The sequence below is a fragment of the Coloeus monedula genome, assembly GCF_965178545.1.
Source record: "Coloeus monedula genome assembly, chromosome: 5".
NCBI lineage: Eukaryota > Metazoa > Chordata > Aves > Passeriformes > Corvidae > Coloeus > Coloeus monedula.
In genome coordinates, this window is record NC_138785.1 from 31,822,474 (window position 1) to 31,842,332 (window position 19,859).

The 19,859-nt window shown below is 40.3% G+C and overlaps 1 protein-coding gene across 1 annotated transcript; it reads right to left on the reverse strand.

Moving 5' to 3' along the window:
• Nucleotides 1-1,937: 1,937 nt before the first annotated feature.
• On the reverse strand, nucleotides 1,938-19,572 carry HADH (hydroxyacyl-CoA dehydrogenase). The gene is made up of 8 exons (XM_082282191.1): nucleotides 19,279-19,572; nucleotides 15,907-16,035; nucleotides 14,444-14,601; nucleotides 9,591-9,717; nucleotides 8,275-8,364; nucleotides 6,663-6,735; nucleotides 3,441-3,557; nucleotides 1,938-2,407 (listed from the first exon to the last, which is right to left on the reverse strand). The coding sequence occupies exons 1-8, from the start codon at nucleotides 19,405-19,407 to the stop codon at nucleotides 2,289-2,291; spliced, it is 942 nt and encodes a 313-aa protein (XP_082138317.1). The 5' UTR covers nucleotides 19,408-19,572; the 3' UTR covers nucleotides 1,938-2,288.
• Nucleotides 19,573-19,859: the final 287 nt, after the last annotated feature.

Below are 19,859 nucleotides of genomic sequence, written 5' to 3' on the forward strand. Positions count from 1 at the left end.
GTACCTCTGCTTCAAGTCACAGCCACAAAATAATCTTTACTGAGGAAAAGGTGGCAACAGACAATTCCTTTATGTCATTATGTATTCTTTAAGCTCTCTAGAAATCTTTAAACTATCAACGCCATGGAAATTCCTGTAAAATTCAGGAGTATTTAATATCCTACCTCTGGCTAATTTCCTCATGACCCTGAACCTTAAAAGGGACTTCGACATCCTCCATGCCTCCCACTGATGAGCAAAAGAAAAGGCTTACCTTGTTTCAATGGCTACAGTCATTCAATTACCACTACGCATTCTGATCTAGATTTAAGAGGGAGTATTTGAAGTTTTCACCCTTTAACCTCATCTCTACTCATCCTGGCACAGCACTCCACATGCTGATAAAATAAACTATCCCCACCCACCATTAAAGTACCTCCATAGGGCCTATTCTGCTAAAAAAAGAAGTTTCTTCTCAAATAGCAAGTTCAACTTACAAATGCCTCTTTTTCAGGTTTCTTCTATTTATTACTTATACACATACTGTACCTGTTAGAGCTCCTGAAAGGAAAACACTGTTTTAGAGAAAGTTTATTTTTCTAAAATATCACATTTAATAGTGAATATTATTTTGCACATTTTACATTAAGTAGCCTATGCCTTGCTATAAACCTACCCCTCCAAATCAAATCATCCAAGTAAAGGGAGCAGTAGCAAATTACTTCTACCTAATGTTTTTGTAAAAAACAAATTGCATTTTTTAAGACACAAGTAATACACATTCCCACTTTTAATTACTACTGAAAACAGTAGTACTGAAGCTAACTTCACCCTGCAGTACTTAAGTCACTAAACTGATCTATGAGCATTAAGAACCTTCAATGAAACAGACTTCATATGTAAGAAGTGGACTGTATTTTAGTAAAACCAAGTCAATTTAACAATATATTAGTAAAGGAAAGAGACTGTCTATAGTACTGTTTCTTTCCTTTAACCCTTTCCTTTCAAGACAAGTGGCCCAAAATCAGATGACAAGTAATTAAGAACCAGGATCCAATAAACCAAGAATTTTGTTCCCTACTCAGAGATTTCTTGTGTGATTGTGTACAAGGAAATTAACATCTGTCATCCTCAGTTTCTTTATATGCAATCTGAATTAATGATGGAAGAAGGAGGAAGAGGCAACTTGGCATTAAATAATTATTCATAATTTCTGTACTTAAAAAATATACATATAAGCACTTAGTACAGAAAGTAAAGGAACACTACTACCGAGTTGAACTGGAACACCAATCCTCACGCCCACTTGCTCTGCAATACTCGGAGAAAAGGTAGGATTTGATGCACTCCCACCATGGACAAATTCAACTCTGCTAAAGCCCAAGGAAATCAAGTTGCAAAACAGAAGTTGCCTCACACAGCCAGACACACTTATGTGTTTACACAGCACAAACTCCCAACTGCAATCCTGAAAGTACTCAACTACAGTAGTAGTGTATTGTGCAAAAATGACACTTTAAATAGAGTCAATTTACAGGACTCTAGAAGACATTCAGAAGCGTTCACCAGTGTCCTAGCTTATGCCCTGAGAAGACAAATCACCTAGAAATCTTCATTATGTTCCTACAGCACCTAGCAAAAGTAGGCCCCCAACCACTAATTGAAAATGCTAGAAAACCCCAAGACAAATCATGAGCTCTGCTTTTAAATGCTTTATTGGGAACCTTCTGCTATGGGAAACAGCCTGCCATTGTGCGATTCTTTATTTATTTTTAAATATGTCCTTCAAAACATTATTGTTCAAGGCACTGTAATTTACACCTACAGATTAGCGGTGCACTTAAGAAAAATCCTAACAAAACATCCAACTGCCTGTCCAGGCTGCGTTTGCCAGCGTGGGAAGAGACTGCCACCCTGTGGGCTCCATCCAAGACACAACTGCAAGCCCTCACACTCAATACAGAATTGTTGAAAATTTTATTTTTAAGAAAGCGAGGTTATTTTTAGGATTTTCCCCATCAATATAATAATGTTTCAAATACATAAATTCACTTGTCATTCTGTACTGCACCTGAGAAAAATCAACATTTCATGAAGGCACTGTACATAGAAAGATTTTCGGAATTACAAGAAATAAACAATCTACCAAATCAAGCTTTGACCATAGTTAACTAGTGCAATCACTCAGTTCACAAGTGAGTTATGTTCTAAACGCAGCTTGTGCCATCCTTGGGAAGGTTTAAACACCTGTATTATGGCAACACTGAATAGCATACACAGATAGTTTAACACCTCTTGAGGTCTGGAGTTCATTTGTATTTGTAAAATCCTTCTCCAGTCTTTTTACCCAGCTTCTTTTCTTCTACCAGTTTATTCAGGAGTGGGCTGGGTGCAAAAAGAGGATTGTTGGGCTCTAATGAATGCCATCCTGGAAAGGAAGGGAAGTGGATGAATTAGTAACAGTTCTGTTTATATGCAAAGACAACAGAGATCTGCATCTCCTTAGGAAACCATTAGAAGGTCAGAAAACTGAAGAAAGACTGGAACTTATTCTAGGCTCTCCGAGACCCTTCAGCACAGCTTCATAAAGCCCAGATCAGTATTGATGATTATGCACAAATCTAACAATTAGTCTTCAAGCTCAGTGTTCTCCAAACACCTTATAATCTCCACCACTGAGGATTTTTTAAAAGAATCAAGGAGAACTTTTGAAACATATTTAAGTACAAGGAAATAAAATAAAGGCTCTGCTGAGAAGAAATTCAAGTGCAAAGAAATTCCAAATTGAGTTTCTACCTTTGAAACACACAGTTACTTAGAACAATGTAACACTGCTCCACAGTACTGACTAAAAGCAAAAGAAGTTCCACTGAAAATGCCATCTTCAAAGTGACATTCTGCCTCAGAGGATGTTTAAGCTGCTCATTCAAAAAAACACAACAACCATCAATGAGCTGTCACCAATTATGTATGTTTTTGTTACTGTACTGACATTTACCCACTTACTAAATGAAGTGAGAGGGAGATGGTTCACTTATGTCTTTTGAAGTATTTACTGGGTTTCTTATTAATTAAGAATGAAAATATATGGCCGGTAGAAAAAGGATAGGGTGTCTCAACATTTGCTGCTTTTCAACAGAATTTCCCACCTCCAGTAGATGTCACTGATCCTTTTTAGTTATACAAAGTACCATTAACCTTAATACTATTACTTTCCAGTAGCACCTGATGAAGTCAGCAAAGCCACCACTGTTCTGTCCCCATGTACAAAGGGTACAGGCATGCAGTACAAATGCTGCACTCACACAGCATTCTGAGCTGAATTCTAACTCCTTTCTCCTCAACAGTTCAAAGGCTATACCATAAACATTCAGTTTAAATAATTAAGAGTCACATTTGCATTAGAACATCTACAATTTAGCTAAAAAGGGGAAAAGCAGAAAAAAATAAGCATGCAGTACCATCTATAATGTATTTACTGGTATCCAACCCAACATAGTCCAGCAGTTCAAATGGACCCATGGGATAGCCAGCCCCAAGCTTCATAGCAACATCAATATCTTCCTTTGATGCATCTCCTAGAGAAAAGATTGACAGTTTGATGAACAGAGAAGATTCCACATCTCCTTGGCACCACTTATAAATAATTAACAGGGTGTTATTTCACCCTGGTGCAGCTCTTCACAGAAATCTCTGCTTGTTTCACAGCCACAAAAACTGGAGTCAGCATACACATGCTGAAGCATAAAGCTGAACCTCTCACAAAAGAAAATTTTAAAAAAAGCAAGCCCTGCAGGCCTGCTTTCCATTTTCCTGGCTTCCTCTTGCATTTAAATACAGAGCACTGCACTACTGATGGAGCCACAGCTACTGTGCTGAACCTATCAGAATGACTAAAGGAAGGACTGGTCACTGAAGAAACAAGAGCTTCTTTTAGAGGCAGCAGAACAGAGTAAGTAAGGAAACAACTCAATTTCAGCTTCATCAGATCAGCAGCAGCTTTTGAATGATGCACAGGATGGAGCTACCCTTACACTACAACTTCCAGAACACAAGTGATATCCAGCTGATGGGTAAGGCAGGCATAGAGAGGGGAGCAGGAGCAGCTGAGTAACATGTTTAGCTACAGCACCTATCACCAGGGGATATCTGTTGGGATCAGAGATGGCAGACAGGAAAGACCTGAAATGACTGTGCAAGTGCAGTTGAATTCATTAATTCCAACATTATTTAAAAAGAAATAATCAAAATTATCAGAAATTTGTTACTTCTACTTCAGTCTGTGCCTATAAAAATACAAATCCTGCATTGCCACATTGTCACAGTTAACTGTAACCTCATTCTTTAGCTGGGCATACATATTTTAGACTGTCATCAAAGCAGATGCACCTCTACTACATACTTCAAACTCATATTTTGATAAAGGCAGTGCATTTTCTCTGCAGATCCTATAAAAAGGATGAAGTTATACAAACCCCAGAGGTACTTGTTAAGTAACCTCCGTGCTCAATGCATACAGGTATTCAGGGTGTCCGGCAGCTTGGCAGACATAGCCTGTGCAATTTATACACCTAAGATCAGAAAACCTTAGAAATAAATTTACAAAATCTCTTGTAAAGGTAACAACTTCAGTGACAGTTCTGTAAGAACTAATAATTTATCTATACCTCCCTTTACTCTTTAAAGCCGACAATGGTTTTTTCAAGCCACATTTTATTTCTGAGAAGCTGCAGAGAGTAGCCTTACCTAATTCTAACATAATTTCAGCTTCCCAAATTCAAACACAGCTAAATCCTCAGCTCATCTGCAGTTGATGTCTGTATACAGACTTGTTCTATCAACAGATTTGTCCCACATTGTTAAACTTGGGACTTGGCCACACAAAAGTTTCATTATAATACAATAAAAAATAATAAAAGGGCAAACAAGGGCTATATCCCTAGTTCATTCTAGTCTCTCCTAGTATAAAGCAGACTTCCACAGAAACTTAGCTGACTGCTTTTTAGTTTTTCCACTAAGAACAGAAAAGTACAGACCACTAGACATTAATATTTACAATATGTCCCCTGTTTAAGTCATTGTTAATATACTAAAGGTATTTTGCGTATGCAGAAGCACACACTTAACAGAATGAGATTTTGTATAAATAAAAACTCAAGGACTAGCCCAATAAAATGGCATTTCAGTGCTTGGGATTACCAGGAAAGAGACACAATTTCATTCTGATGTAGATGACAATCTGGCTCAAGTGTCTACTCTGAGAATAAACACAAAGCATATGATAAAAATTTAACCTGATTCACTGGAACATATGAATTAAAAGACAGCCATCAGCCTTCTCAAGACATCAACCAGCTTTTTAAATAGATTACATTAGAGTTAAAAATTCACAAATTAACTTCAGCAAGTTTGGAAATATCATACTGTGGGACAAAATACAAAAAGAATAAAGATTACATCAAAATATTGCTTTGCTTAGGCAGAAAGCAGTCAGTTTTAACATACAAACTCAGTGACTGTTTTCTTCTGCATTTAATTAAAAGTTCTGTTGTCTCCTGAAATATGCACAACGATACATGTCACTTAACAAAGGCACCTCTTTTAAATACACTGAAACACCCACACACTCTATTTAAAACTGTGACTTTTTCTAAAAGAATAATGCCCCCTTGCATTCATGCCTTTGCCTTTCAAGTCATTAAATTTGCTCTTTTCTTCCTTTGAGATGTAATTAGGTACATCTGTTGATGGATAAACAAGCAGTGGTGTTGATTTTTTTTTTTTTGGGGGGAGATCAAACCATCCCTTCCATGTGCTTTTAAAGAGATTTTTAATATTTAAAGCATATTTGGTGGAATCCTGAAAATGGAGTGCTTTCATCTGTAATAAAGCAGTGATTTCAAAAACAAAATGTTTCAAATGACATTCTTAGTACCACGAAGCTATGAGCAGAGCACTTGAAATAAAAGCAATTATAGTCTGTAATTTCATCTTTATCTACTACATTCATTATTGGCTTCTTTTCAAAACAAGCATCAATGCGTTGAAACATTCAGTGGTTCTTTGGGGATTCATGATTATTTCTACCTATGTATTAATGTAAAAGAGACCAGCAGTGAGACTGGAGTTCCTGAAGAACCTATGTCTAAAAAAAGGACACAGAAGGGGAACAGGAAGTTTTACGTGGCAGTAGCTGAGCCCAAATCACTTCTGTGCCAGTAGTGTGACACTATTATACCACTTACCTCAAAACTGGTGGTTTCTTTCACAAGCCCCATATAAATGAACTCAGGAGAACTTTACTAATAGTTCCATTATGGGATTTTCAATCACTTTTATCAACATCTCCTGGGAGAGAGAGGGAAGTTCCTGAATAGCTGGCAGAGGATATTTTTACAATGGCACTACACTCACCTTGTCACCTCCAAGCCAGAAATATTTTCCACCACCAGGAATTTCACACACAAGTAACTAGTACCTTCCAACTCTGCATAACCTGACATTTCAAAGTGAAGGGAAGGCCTTTCCAGTTGCATATGTTGGCTCATATTTAATATTCTCTATTCACTTCCAGCCTTTAATGTCTGAAAATTTTGAGGGAATCCCAAGACTTTTCTGAAGCAATGTAACATTTAGCAGTGTTAAATGTCAACATTCCCTGAATCCAATATCCCTCCAAGTACCTCTCTCAAAAAGTCGAACAGCTTCCATCATATACGGCACCAAGAGACGGTTTACAATAAACCCTGGAGTATCCTAGGAAAAATAAAAAAGGAATCCTAAGTAAACACACTTTACCAGAACTATACTCAAAAGCTACATAACAAATGAAACAGAAGGATGAAGACACTTTATTGTAGCATTACTTAAGAGACTCTCTGAACTGCATTTTTCACGTCACTTATCCGGTCAGTATTAAAGCATAAAACATTGCGAAATTCAAATAAGGAATGGCACATAAGCAGTCATCATGACTGAGCACAATAAGACTACTACAAGCCCAAAGCAATTAATCTTAAAACAATTTAATGTGGACAGTCTTTTCTTTATCAAGATTCTAATGATACAATTTCCTGAAGGATAGGAGAGAAGCAGTTCTTCCCTAGCAGGCTTTTTTGCGTGTGTGTCCACAACCAGAAACACTCCTGACTAAACAGTCTACTTCTCCCTCACTGCTCACTGGTGACCCATACTTTTGAAAGTTAGGATCATTTTTACAGCAAACATCAACACTAACAATGAAAAGATAAGACACATGCTATCAGAAGGTAACAAATGAATACAAAACTTCTTTTGCACAAGCATTAATCAAAAGCAATAGTACAAACACAAGAGAAAGAGCTTTGCAAATATAGTGTTGTTTTGTATACTACTACTGTTTCAGATGTTTATTATTCATTCCATTTTATCTCAATATTTAATCCAGAGAATTCCAAGCAATGTTTCTTCTATAAGCAAGAATTTAAAGAAAAAAAGTTCAGGAGTGAATACTGCATTATTCTCTATCCAAGCTAATTTATAACAATTCATCCTATATTCTACACATTGCATACTGCAAAACTGTGACAGAAACAGGATAAAAGTCAACTGGGATCACAGAACAATTTAGCCAGAATTTAGAGAATGTAGCCAGAATTAAAGAATACAACTAGAATTAGAGTCCAGCATCCAGATGTTGAACACTGGTAACTACCAGATTGCAGGCCCTTCTTCTTATGAGCAAACGTCTCCTGGGAGCTGTGAATCTCAAGGCAGTAGCTTGCATAAAGCTATCCAGACCACAGCTTAATGGATTCAGAAAAAGTGTGCTTTGGCAGTAGGGTATTCCTCTAGAGAAGAAAACCCAAAGCTGAGAAGCAATGAAGATTAATATGCTCCTAGTTAGTGTAGTTTTAAGAAAAACTTGCAATGAGTACACACCATGGAGGATTCATCCAACTGTCTCACAGTACAAGAGGCAGCAGTCTTGTCTCTGGCATGGCTAAAGATGAGCTCCTGCTCATGCTCTCCAGTCTAAGTTTTTGCAGAACTTGAAAAAAAAGACTCCATAACAGTAAACCCTGATGCTTGTGAGTTTTGCTGCTCTAGACAAGTTGTCTAAAGTCACTGAACTTTGAAGACTTTGTGGTAAATGTGGGTGTTTTGTCAAACTGCTTTTAAAAAAGATGACAAACTGGACAAGAAACAGCCTGGAAAGTTTTGAAGTGCTCTTACAGCTATTCAAACCCACCTCATTAAAATTACCAGTCTACAAGAACAGACCCTCCAAACACTATACAGTCAAAACCTACTCACCTTACAACTGACAGGACTCTTTCCTACTGCTTTACTGAAATCCAGTAGTGATTCAAAAGTCTTTTGGCTGGTCATTGGAGTCTTGATGACCTGGGTAGAGGGAAGGCAGAGAAAGCATAAGCATATTTATGAGCAGAATCTCATTTCCCCATTACAGCAATGTAATCCAGAACACTCTTCCAGACATTCAAAGAATGTTTTGCAAAAAAACCAACTTCAATGGATATATATGTAACAGACACAGAACACTATTTTAACAGCATTTCGCAATTATGAGTTTCTTTAAGACACTTTCCCACTCAGCCACTATGGACGGATGGTAAAAGGCACCATTCTTTGTGAGCACACTTAAGAGATTACAGTGTATCAAAACAACTTTAAAAGCTACATAGTCTCTGTTGTCTTGGGAAACACAAAGACATCACTCTAGAGAACCATATGAACAGATGTAGTTCCTGATATAACAGGTCGCAACAGCTACCCCACCTCACTACAGCCTCCTCTCAGGAAATTTTAGGGAGTGATAAGGTTTCCCCTGGGCCTTCTTTTCTCAGGCTAAACACTCCCAGCTCCCTCAGCTGCTCCTCACGTGGGTTACTCTCCAGACTTGTCACCAGCTCTGTTTCCCTTCTCTGAACATGCTCCAGCACCTCAGTGTCTTTCTTGTAGTGAGGGGCCCAGAACTGGACACAAATCTTAAGGTCACCAGTGCCCTGTACAGGGAACAATCACTGCCCTCGTACTGCTGGCCACTCTATTTTTGACATAAGCCAGGATGCCATTGGCCTTCTTGGCCACCTGGGCACAGCTGGCTCATGTTCAGCTGCTGTCAGCCAGCACTCCCAGATCCTTTTCCTCTGGTCAGATTTCAGCCGCTCTGTTCCCAGCCTGTAGCACTGGAAACATTGAAACAAACACGACTGACTTTGCTTCAAAAGTCACAAGGCAGTAAGATTTCATCTCCTGGCATTTTCTGTTGATTCCTACACTAGTAGCAGCAGTTCTTATGAATAAACCTGCCTGCCTGAAATGACGGCTATAAACAGCACCTCTGTTGGCAGTTCAGTGGAGAATTCTGGAGCCTTGAGACTGAAGAAGTTACCTCTGTCTCTTAAACTTGCCCCTCAACAGAGACTGCAGCACCCTCTAATCACTAGAGGTAGCTAATTCCGTATCAGAACGGCTGCAAACTGAGATCAGCTCTGTCGATCTAACAGAAATCCTACTGCTGACAATTGCACTGCTGGGCTGCAGTTGTTACTATGATGGAAAGTGATCATAATATCCCCTGTAAGGTGTGCTCACAAGACACTCACCTCCACAAGCTTCATCATAGGCACAGGATTGAAGAAATGGAGACCACCGAATCGGTCCTGCCTGGTGGTTGCGTTTGCCATCTCTGTGATTTGCAAGGATGAAGTGTTGCTTGCAAATATTGTATGCCTGGAAAGAAGAAATATATAGACTGCATCAAGGACAGTAGGAGACTGAGGCACTAAACAGAAATATTGGTTAACCATCCAAGAATTCTCAGAAATATCCCAGCAGTTTATCATGGTCCTTTTGCTGCGGTCTAAGCACAGGAATGACTAAACAACCACTGCAAAGACCATGTGAGTTTCTGATTCCCGAAAAATTATATTGAATACTTTTATTAGGTGCAGGAAAAAAAGACTGCGCAAGTAGAAAATTTTATTTAACTCCTCAGATCCATTCCAGGTAATTCCTTCAGCAATCCTGGAAACATAAGGGTATTTTTATTTGTTGTTAAACACATTTACACAGTTATTGAAACCCAATCATATGCCATGTCAAAAATGCACTTTGGAGTCTTATGGGAAATTTGCAATCTACTTTGTTTTAAAATGACCAGTGATAGACATGATGAGCAAACCTACCAACAGAGCAAAGATTTGATGGGAAAAAACCAGAGAAAAGGTAAAATCTGCCATGCATAGGACACTGCAAAGGATACACAAAATGCCAAGAATTTTAAGACATATATGAAGTCTTTTTCCAGACTTAAACCAGATTTACTAACTGCAATTTATAATGGTTTGGGTATTTTGTTTGTTAGGGTTTTTCTTCCCAGAAATATCTCAAAACCTCAACAGCTCCACTATAGTGACATCACACCAAAAACTTACAGAAATGACTTTTTCTTCAAATCACAAAAATCAGAAACTAAATAAGAGATGAACACCCACCTTCCATTTTGGGCTGCATCCTACTATCCCTTCAAAAAGTTATCCTACTAGACTCAACAAATGTTTATCTACATTGATATTTTGCTTACATTGTACTAAGATGTAACTGAGCTTTACAACAGAGCTTTCAGAAAAGTTATGTCCAAGTCATGGGGACATCTTATAATGGCATTAAAAGAAAACATTTCAGGACAAAAACACCCACTTTGTTTTCCATTTTTTATTATGTTTTCTTTTTCATTATAGTGAAGGAAATAAAAAATCCTGAAAATTCCTGTTTACTCTTCTTACAAATATTCTTCTGTTATCTCTCCAGCATAAAGTGGCCTTACATTGCTCTGAGATGAGGTACTAGAAGGAGCAGTCTGAGTTTCATAGTTTTGACCTTGCAATGTCAGTGCATACAGAAGTCACTTATCCTCACCAAAAAATTGCCACTGTATATAAATATTAAAATAGTCATATAAAAATTAAGCACATTGATTTGTGAAATATAATCATTGCTAGGTTTATATCTGAGTTCAGTAAGAGATATTGCCTCAGTAGCTCTTCTGTGGGTGAATACTTGCAGCCTCATACAACATAAAGCCTTGGAAAAAAGAACAGCGTTGAATTTGCACCGTGAAGAAGTGCATTTGAGTTACACTTTCTTCTCTGACCAACCAATTGATTTCAGTTGAGTTTAAAATAGAATTTTCATGCCTCTGTGACTTTGAATTACACAATCCATGCTTCAGGTGACAGGCGAGTTAGGAGGCTTTGGAAAGCCAGTACTAGCGAAGCCATAGCGATGGCTTTCCCAGCACCAGTGTGCTTTCTCTTGGTGCCATCTAGTGGCTCAGAGGAAGACGTCAGAAACAGAGCCCAACACAAGAGAAATCGACCATTCCAATAAACCCGACTCTTACAGTCCAGCTGCCTTACACAGCAAACACTGAACAATGCTTCATTTTGGAACAGTTTTATAATATATTCATTCTAACACAGTGAACAGCTGAAAAAATCTGGCCAGGTCCAAGCTGAGTTTCCACATCTAAAGGTAAATCCTAGACCAAGAAATACTGATGGGTATTCCCACATCCCACAAAAAAACAGAAAGCAAGTACCAAAAAGTTCTTAAAGTGGATACCCAAAAGTTCTTTTGTCATATTCGTTATGACCCTGTTCGGAAAAGTGCTGCAGTGTCTACAAAATCCTTGCCTGACCTTTTTCAAAATGAAAATGCAAGACTGACTCCATTCAAGAAAAGGAAAACAAAACTGAAGAGAGGGTAGCAATGCTTTAGTCTGCTCCAAAGATGATGACCGTGTAACACAGTAATATATATCAAATATGGTGAGTATAACACTGAGAAGAATAGAACATACACAAGGAATTTTGCAACGCTCCAAGAACATAAACCTCTATGATCTCAGACTGATGGCATCCAAGAAACAGCATCCACTATTTCACCTAGACAGTTACCCAGATGAAAAAGACGCCGAGTTTCCAAAGTGCTCTGGGGTTGCCAAATGCTCCTGGCTTATTACATTTGTCTTGAACACTTAAGAGAAATTCTCCCCCCACTCACAAATACAACTTCTCTCAATAAAAAAATAGCTTTCCCATCCCCTACATTTATAGATCCACTTTCAGAGGAATTACAGTTATTTTATAAGAAAAGGAAGAGGAATTAAGTTAACTGTGCTCTGTTTTTTCAATGTAATATTTTAGTTTTTTGCACTCGCCAGGCTTATTTATTTTCCCTGGAGATGTATTCATAGTGCAAAAATGGGAGATGAACAAGTACATGTTGCAGCTGAGGAAAAGCATGAGCCATGAAATACAGCACGAAAGAAGAAAAATGCAGGGTTTCACAAAGCTTATGTTTCACAGGCAGAATTCATCATCTTGTCAGAACACCTGTCATACATAGCCCCTCACATTTCCAGCTGCTATCATCCACCTCTGTGGTAAGTCCTGAGATTTGAATGAAGCCAAGTCCTCCCTCCACAGCAGCCTGGTCTTTCCTGGTCTCTGCTTGTAACCCACACTTCAGAGGGCCATCAGTGCCCAGAGCCCCTCAGAAGCAAAGCTCCTCCTGAGCCTCAAAGCTGTCTTTAAACAAATCCTGTCTTTGTTACCAATTAACCACAAGTCTACCACCCCCTACTGAGCTGACAGAACTGTTAGTCCACATAATAGGTTTGTAAATTTCGAACTATTCAGTCTTAGAAAAGGCCACAGAATGCTTGCACTGACATGGAGAGCTTTCCATTCTAGCACAGTGCCATGTGGGAGGACTAAAGCCTACGGCTTTCTTCTAACACATGGAAAAACACTAGACGTTTCTGTCTTTCCCCATATTACTAACGTGATCTGCAACTCTATATTGTCTCACAATTACAAGTTCCTTTTTATATCCAATAGCTAATATTTTAAACATCTGACTACTAAGTTCCACTATTTTACAGGTTTTTCATCTAGACCTTCTACACTGCAACCCATTTTCTTCGCCATTCACTTCACTTTCCTTTATCCTATACATAAGTTACCTGTATGTTTATAATAATTTCCAAATATCCTCTTAAAAGGAAGGTTTCTTGTCTTAGTCATTTTTCCCAACCCTGCAAAATCAACCCTTTTGCAATGGGCAGGAGCATATTTGAACAATTTCCAGTATCTTTTAACATTGTAATGTAAAATTCACTGTTTTACAGAAGCTATGCTGACGAACAGCTCAGACTTCTGAAAAACAGCCTCAGGTGTTCCAAACACACATATTTTCAAATGAGTCCCTATGTCCAAGTCCAAGTCTCTATGCCCACATTTCCTTGCTGACTGGTTTTAGACGGTTTGCCAGTTACTACAGTCTAATTTGCTCATTAAATACTCGAACAACCAATGGTCTGTTTGCACAAAATAAGCACAATCCAACCATAACAAGGTACTCTCTTAAATGTGAAAGGCAGCTACTTTCTTTTGTGTGTCAGGGCAATGGCAAGTTACCCTGTGCTCAGTACATGGCTGCTTGTGATCATTTATTGTTTTCAAAAACACCAGGTAATTTTAATTACTGACAGTATGAGAAAGCCCGAAAATCTCCCTAGGCTGAAGTCAACTAATGATAACATCGTTTCTCCCCTGACATGATATTCAAGGCACAGCTTGCCCAGTTGACAGGCTAGACAGTCTAGAATATCTCTTAGCCAATACCCCAGACTTACTTGCACTAGTTAAAATATCAACCTGCAAGCAGTCAAGGTCTTGTGGTCCTGACTCATCAGTTACAAGGCTCAACTTCCTGAGTCTGCATGCTCACCTTAACAGCATTTTTGGGTTTGGATAGAATTCAACAGTAGCTTCCAACAGTTACCAAATACAGTTCAAAGACATTTCCAGGGACTTTAAGTAACTGAATGAGTGTTTACTAAAATACTATTTACCCTTTTACACCACACACAATAACCAGCAATGAGCAGTTTCCAAACTCTTGTAATACAAAGTAAACTTAGTTCATTTAAGACACTATTTACCTGAGACTTCTTAAAACCTGATTATGTCAGGTGTGCTGAAAAGAATTTATCACCCCAATTCCCTATTTAAGTATGGGAACACAACATTAACCATAAACCACAACAAGTATTGTACTGGAACAAGTTCATTTTGCTGTTCTGCATTTGCAGTTGGATTTAGATTTGAACTTGCCAAGTAGATGGGCAACCTTAATGACTAAACACACCTGGAACAACAAATGAAGCAATGCAACAAGCAAATGAAGCAATGCAACACACCTGAGAGTGTTTGGAACTGCACCTGGCACAACAAGTATTCCACACCAACATGACAGTCTGGAGCTAGTCTAAGAGAGAAAAACTCATTTTTAAATAAAGCAGCTAAGAAAATAGAGAACTAACTGCAAGTATAAAAACAGAAAATAAAATAGTCTGAGTTTCAAAATGTAACAGGAAAAATACACATACTCTGGGGCAAACTTATCCAGACTCTTGAAGAGTTGATTTTTAACTTCCAGGTTCTCCACAATGGCTTCTATCACCAGATCCGTGCTGTGGACCACTGATGCTGCATCTGTGCTTGTTGTGAGGTTCTTCAAGGTCTTCTTAATGAACTCAGCACCAGCCTGAAACATTTTCAAGACACTGTAATGTCTGTTTACAGTGATTTAATTTACTTTTACATGAAAATCCCCTTATGTGCTCGGGTGCTTTTGACCCCCCAAAAATGCAGGCAGTCTGTCACATTTCCAAACCAATGAGAAAGTTCTAAGTGTGTACAGGTACGATGCTTTCCACTGACAAAATTTTCCTAGCCAATCAAATCTGGTTTTGAAGCAAATACAATACTTTTAAACACATTCTTTTAGGGAGACCATTTGCTGCAGTCCAACCTTCAGCACAAGAGGCTGAGTGATCACCTGGTTGGTCAATCAGTAGCTACAGTTTCAGTGCAAAAGTGGGGAAAAAAATGTTTTCTCACTAGTAAATCTGTTGACATAGTTTGTGAGGGCAGAAATCAAACAGAAATGCAAGACTTTCAGCCAAGGGTAAATGGAGACATAGTACCAATAAAAAAACTCTACCTGGTAGAATATCATGTCATACAAAAAGTGCAAGTATTACATGGACAGTTTTCTTTTTGATTAAAAGACTCCCCATAATTATATACGTACGCTCTACTTATCCTGGCATTCCCATACTCCTGAAAACAAGCCCTTTTCATTCCCTTTGCCGGCTGCACCATTTCTCTGTGAGTCATCAATATCAGTATACATTGTGTAGGTTAATATGTATCAAAAGAAGAAATGAAACTGCTGTGGAGTTTAGAGAAACAAGCACAGCAACAAGTAACCCTTAGGACACAATGTTAGACACATCAACAGCTCCACAGTGGCTTGCTGTATGCAAGTCTTACTCAGCAATGCAAATGCAAAGTTATACATCTAACATGTGTCACTTGAAATGCACTGTCATTTCCTTTGCAGTAATCCTGTGCCCAAGTGTTAGGAGGAAAAAAAATAAAATAAAAAAAGACTCCTTACTCAGGTATTAAGATAATATTGTTATTATTTGCTTTTGGACAAAATGGGTGCATTCCCAGGGAACCATTCAAAAACTGCTTGCTATCAAGTTAGGATGAATAATTTGACTCCATTTCACACTTAGCATCTGTTTTAAAAGATCACTAAGTTGGTTTAAGTCTTTATATCAAAGCTGGAGTTTACTAAGGAAAGGAAACGAGGTAAAACATCTTTCAACCTCCCTGAATTAAAAAAAACCAAACTGAAAATCCAAGTTCTTTAGCACACAGTGAAGAATGTTTTCTTTTTAAGCATGCTCTATAATGCATAACTGCAATATCAGAACTTCAATATGGCAGTTTTTATTCTCCCAAGTTTTCCTAGAGGAATAAAGAAGAAGATGTCAACCTCAGGCTTATCTGCAAACTTCTTCTTTGTCACTCTCTTCAAACTCTCTTCAATTCCTTTTGTGGACTTTTTAAGGATTTCATCTGACTGGTCTACTAATACCACAGTGTGACCACTGGCTGCTGCAACCTGAAAGTTTAAAGAAAAAAAAATTCAACATCAATGTCATAAAACAACCAACCATATTGACTTGTGTTGACAGACAAATGCCAGGCAATAATTAGGCAAGAGAGAGCTAAAGAACATTGAACTAAATGCACTTTGCTAGAAAAACCATAAAAACCTGTACACAGCTGGGGTGAAGCTGAAGGGATAAAGGTCTCAAACAGCTTGAGGGAAAAGGAAAAAGAAATCCCTCTTTCCCTCACAATGTCTGCAGAATCTTGTGTCTGAAGGCATCTAAATTCTGTGGCCATGGCTACAGAACAAACAGCTGCCTTGAAAGGAGCAAGCAGCTTAGCTGAGATCCTTGGATCTTGTAAAGAAAAAGGGCTGTGGAAACCAAAGCTGGAATGCAGGCAGGGCGAGCAGGTGGCACAAGGGACGACCAACCCTGGGTCCCCAGAACGCAGCTCTGCTGTCAGGCCATGAGCATGTCCCTGCAACAACAGGAAGGTGACAGTGGAGCTGGGGAGCAGCAGTGAACATTTGGCACTGCAGAACTCTGCACAGACTGGAGTGGCTGCAAAGCCTCCTTACTACACACCTGGTGCAAACACTGGCTCAGCTACAGACAGCCCTATTGGATTGCCTTTTTGGTTGGTATTTAAATTAATTTCAAACGTCTAATATCACTTTCTCACACTGCATCAGCATATTAAAAATCAGCTGTTCATTATCTGTTACTTCACTATTAATTTATGTTCCTCTCGTTAGTGAGCAACTTTACCTCCACTTTCAGAATCCCTGAACTAACAGGGTTGTAATTTAGTAACTGTGTAAAACAGATGTTAAAACATGGTTCCACTGATGATTTTAAAGTCACTCAACTTCAGAGCAATCTTTTACCTTGCATTTAACCTTACACCTGGCAACTAAAAACCCTCATGCACCCACAAGACCTACTCCAACAAAGCTAGCTTAAATGGAAAGTACAGATATCTCACAAAGAAAAGCATGGTGATATTCTCATCCAATTTGCCTACTAATCCAGCAAATAAAGAAATGCCAGATTGCCTCTGGAGAGCAGCAATAGAGCTTTAACAAGTGGTCAGTCCGCACATGGGCATTTCTTTATCCAACTTGGTTTTTTATTTTCACTATGGTTATCCCATAAAAACACCTGAATCATAAAAAAACCACTTAAACCAAGCTTGTATTTCTACTCCTAACACTTCATCTGCTGCTGATTATTTGTAACAGTGAAGCAAGACCCTTCAATGTTCAGATGAAAAATCATTACCAAGCACATTTATAAGAGATGCTTCACTGAGGATCCATTTATGACACCATCACTGACCAGCTGGTGAAAAATCCTAGAAAAATTAACACCTCCCTTTCCCCACCATATTTACATGGACAGGAAGGAAGAAAATGAGACAAGATCATACCATCTCCTTGCAACTCAAACAACACTTGCCTAGACTCTACCATCCAATGATCTTAAGAATGCTAAAAACATGAGTGCTGAGGAGTCAATTAACGCTTTTCTCATACAGAAATGGTTTTCACAGGGCAGAATCAGAAATTACAGCTTTCAGCCATACATTTTAGCAGAGGTTTGCTTCACCTGACAGTATGAAAAAGCAAGCAGAGACACAGTTTCTTAAGTGTTCAAAAAGGGATGAAAAGCAGCTTTATCAACAGGGTGCAGGGGAGACACCACTCAGTGTTACAATGACCTCTGCTTTAAGATAATTTTGGATTGATAAATTGGAGGCAGACAGTCAGCAAAACAATCCCGGGTCCTTAAAAGTATAGAGGCCTGCAACCCCTGTTACTGTCAAATAGCAGACATGTTTCTCTTGACAAGCTGCTCTCTGAAAAAGTGCAGTCTAACAGAACACGAAGATCAGCTCACTTTCCATGGAAAACTATAAGCTTTGCATAGTGTGCATCTTCCTCAAACATGAGAACAACTTTTCAAAGTTGTTCTTTGATGCTTCCTTCAGTAGAAGCCTCAAGCTCTAGTATCAAGATACAGAGGAGTGTTTCTATCAGATAAGAATAAACAGCTAGTTATTTCCTTAGAAAATTTTTTAAAAAAAACAAAAAACCCTCTATATTCCTCTTGCTAGAGATTTGCCAGGTATGCAGGAAATCTTCAGTTCTGAGAAGGAAACCTATTCATTCATTAAAATGAAGAACTGCTATTCATGAGCTGCAGCTCCAGTCTCACTATCCGTTTCCACTTGGGGATGTCTGCCTACTTCCCTTACTCTTGTGAAGTTTCTGAACTACGCTGGTACCCTGGGCAACAGGCTCTTTCTCTGAATTAACTAAGTACCTAAATTTTAAATCACTGAAAGGACTGTCCAGTTTCATGTCCCAAAGCTATCAAGTTACAGGTGAACTTGAAAGCCAAAGGCCTGAGATTAAACTCGCAATGGAAAGTAAGTCCTATTTAAATATTAACCACTTCATAATTCTGAATATATGATAGATATATGCTCATTTTAGTGCTGCATTCTACTGGGAAAGCGTCACTTGATCTGCTCCCTTGGCAAGTTAGAAGAAGCTTCTTTCTGGACCAACATTTTCCAAATATTATTACACACTGTTTACAACTAGTCCACGCACTGTCTTAAGAACCACCTTAAACAATTTAAACCATCAGCCTCGGTTCCTCTCGCCAACCCGTCTGAAGACGTGCGGATTAGCAAGAGGAGAAGTGTGCAAGCTGAGCACGCAGAGAGCAGCGGAGCAGCAGCACTTTGTACCCCGCCTCGGCAGCAGTCGAGCCCAAACGCGCCGCAGTCCGGCAGCGGAGCGCAGGGGCGCGTCCCGGCCACGGCCGAGCGCCAGCGCAGCCACTGCTTCCCACACGAACACAGCCTGGAAAGGCACAGCGCGAAGGAGTTTGAACACGGACTATAACACATTCAGAGAAGCGCTGGGAGGGTTGTTTTGATTAGTTGTGGGTTTTATTAATGTTGGTCCGCCGGCAGACCGCTCGCCCTCCCTTGCCTCGCCCCTTCCCGCCCGCGGACAGCGCGGAGCGCAGCAGCACGGCCGGGCTCGGCTCCGAGCGAAGAGGCCGAGCGGAGCGCAGGACGCGCAGGGGGCGCAGGAGCAGCAGCTCGGGAGGGGCCTGCGCTGGCCGCAGGGCTCGCACCGCGGTCCCGAGCACTCGCCGGGCCTCGGCCGCCCCGCGGCCGCCATGGCGCCTCCGCTCCCCCCCGCCCCGCGGCCGGGCGGCCGCACCGCGCTCACCTGGGCGATGCCCGCGCCCATGAGGCCGCCGCCGATGATCGTGACATGCTTGATGAGCAGCTTCTTGGCGGCCGCCGTGGCGGCGTCGGAGGAGGCGGCGCGCACGAAGTGGCGGGTGGCGAAGGCCATGGCGAAGGCGCGGAGCGAGCGGCGCGGCCGGGCCGGGCGGGGCCGGGCCGGGAGGGGCGAGGGCCGCGCTCCGCCCCGGGGGGGAGGCGGCAGGTCCCAGCTGCCCGATCCCAGCTGCCCGCCGAGGGGAGAAGCGCGTTAGGTCTTTCACCTTCGCTACCTCTGATTCCTTAAGAGCCAAGCAGCAAGGCCAAGGTCAGCACTGCCCACAAGCTGGCGCTGGGCCGGCGGCCGAGGCTGCGCTGATGCCCGCCCTTTGCCTCAGAGGTCACCGCGCTGCCCTCAGCGCTCACCTTCCTGCTGCCGCCGCTCATGCTCACAGAATCGCAAAATTATTGAGGCTGGAAAGACCTCCGAGACCATCGAGTCCAACCCATGACCAGACACCACCATGTCAACTGGACCATGGCACCAAATGCCACATCCAGGCTCTCCTTAAACGCCTTCAGTGA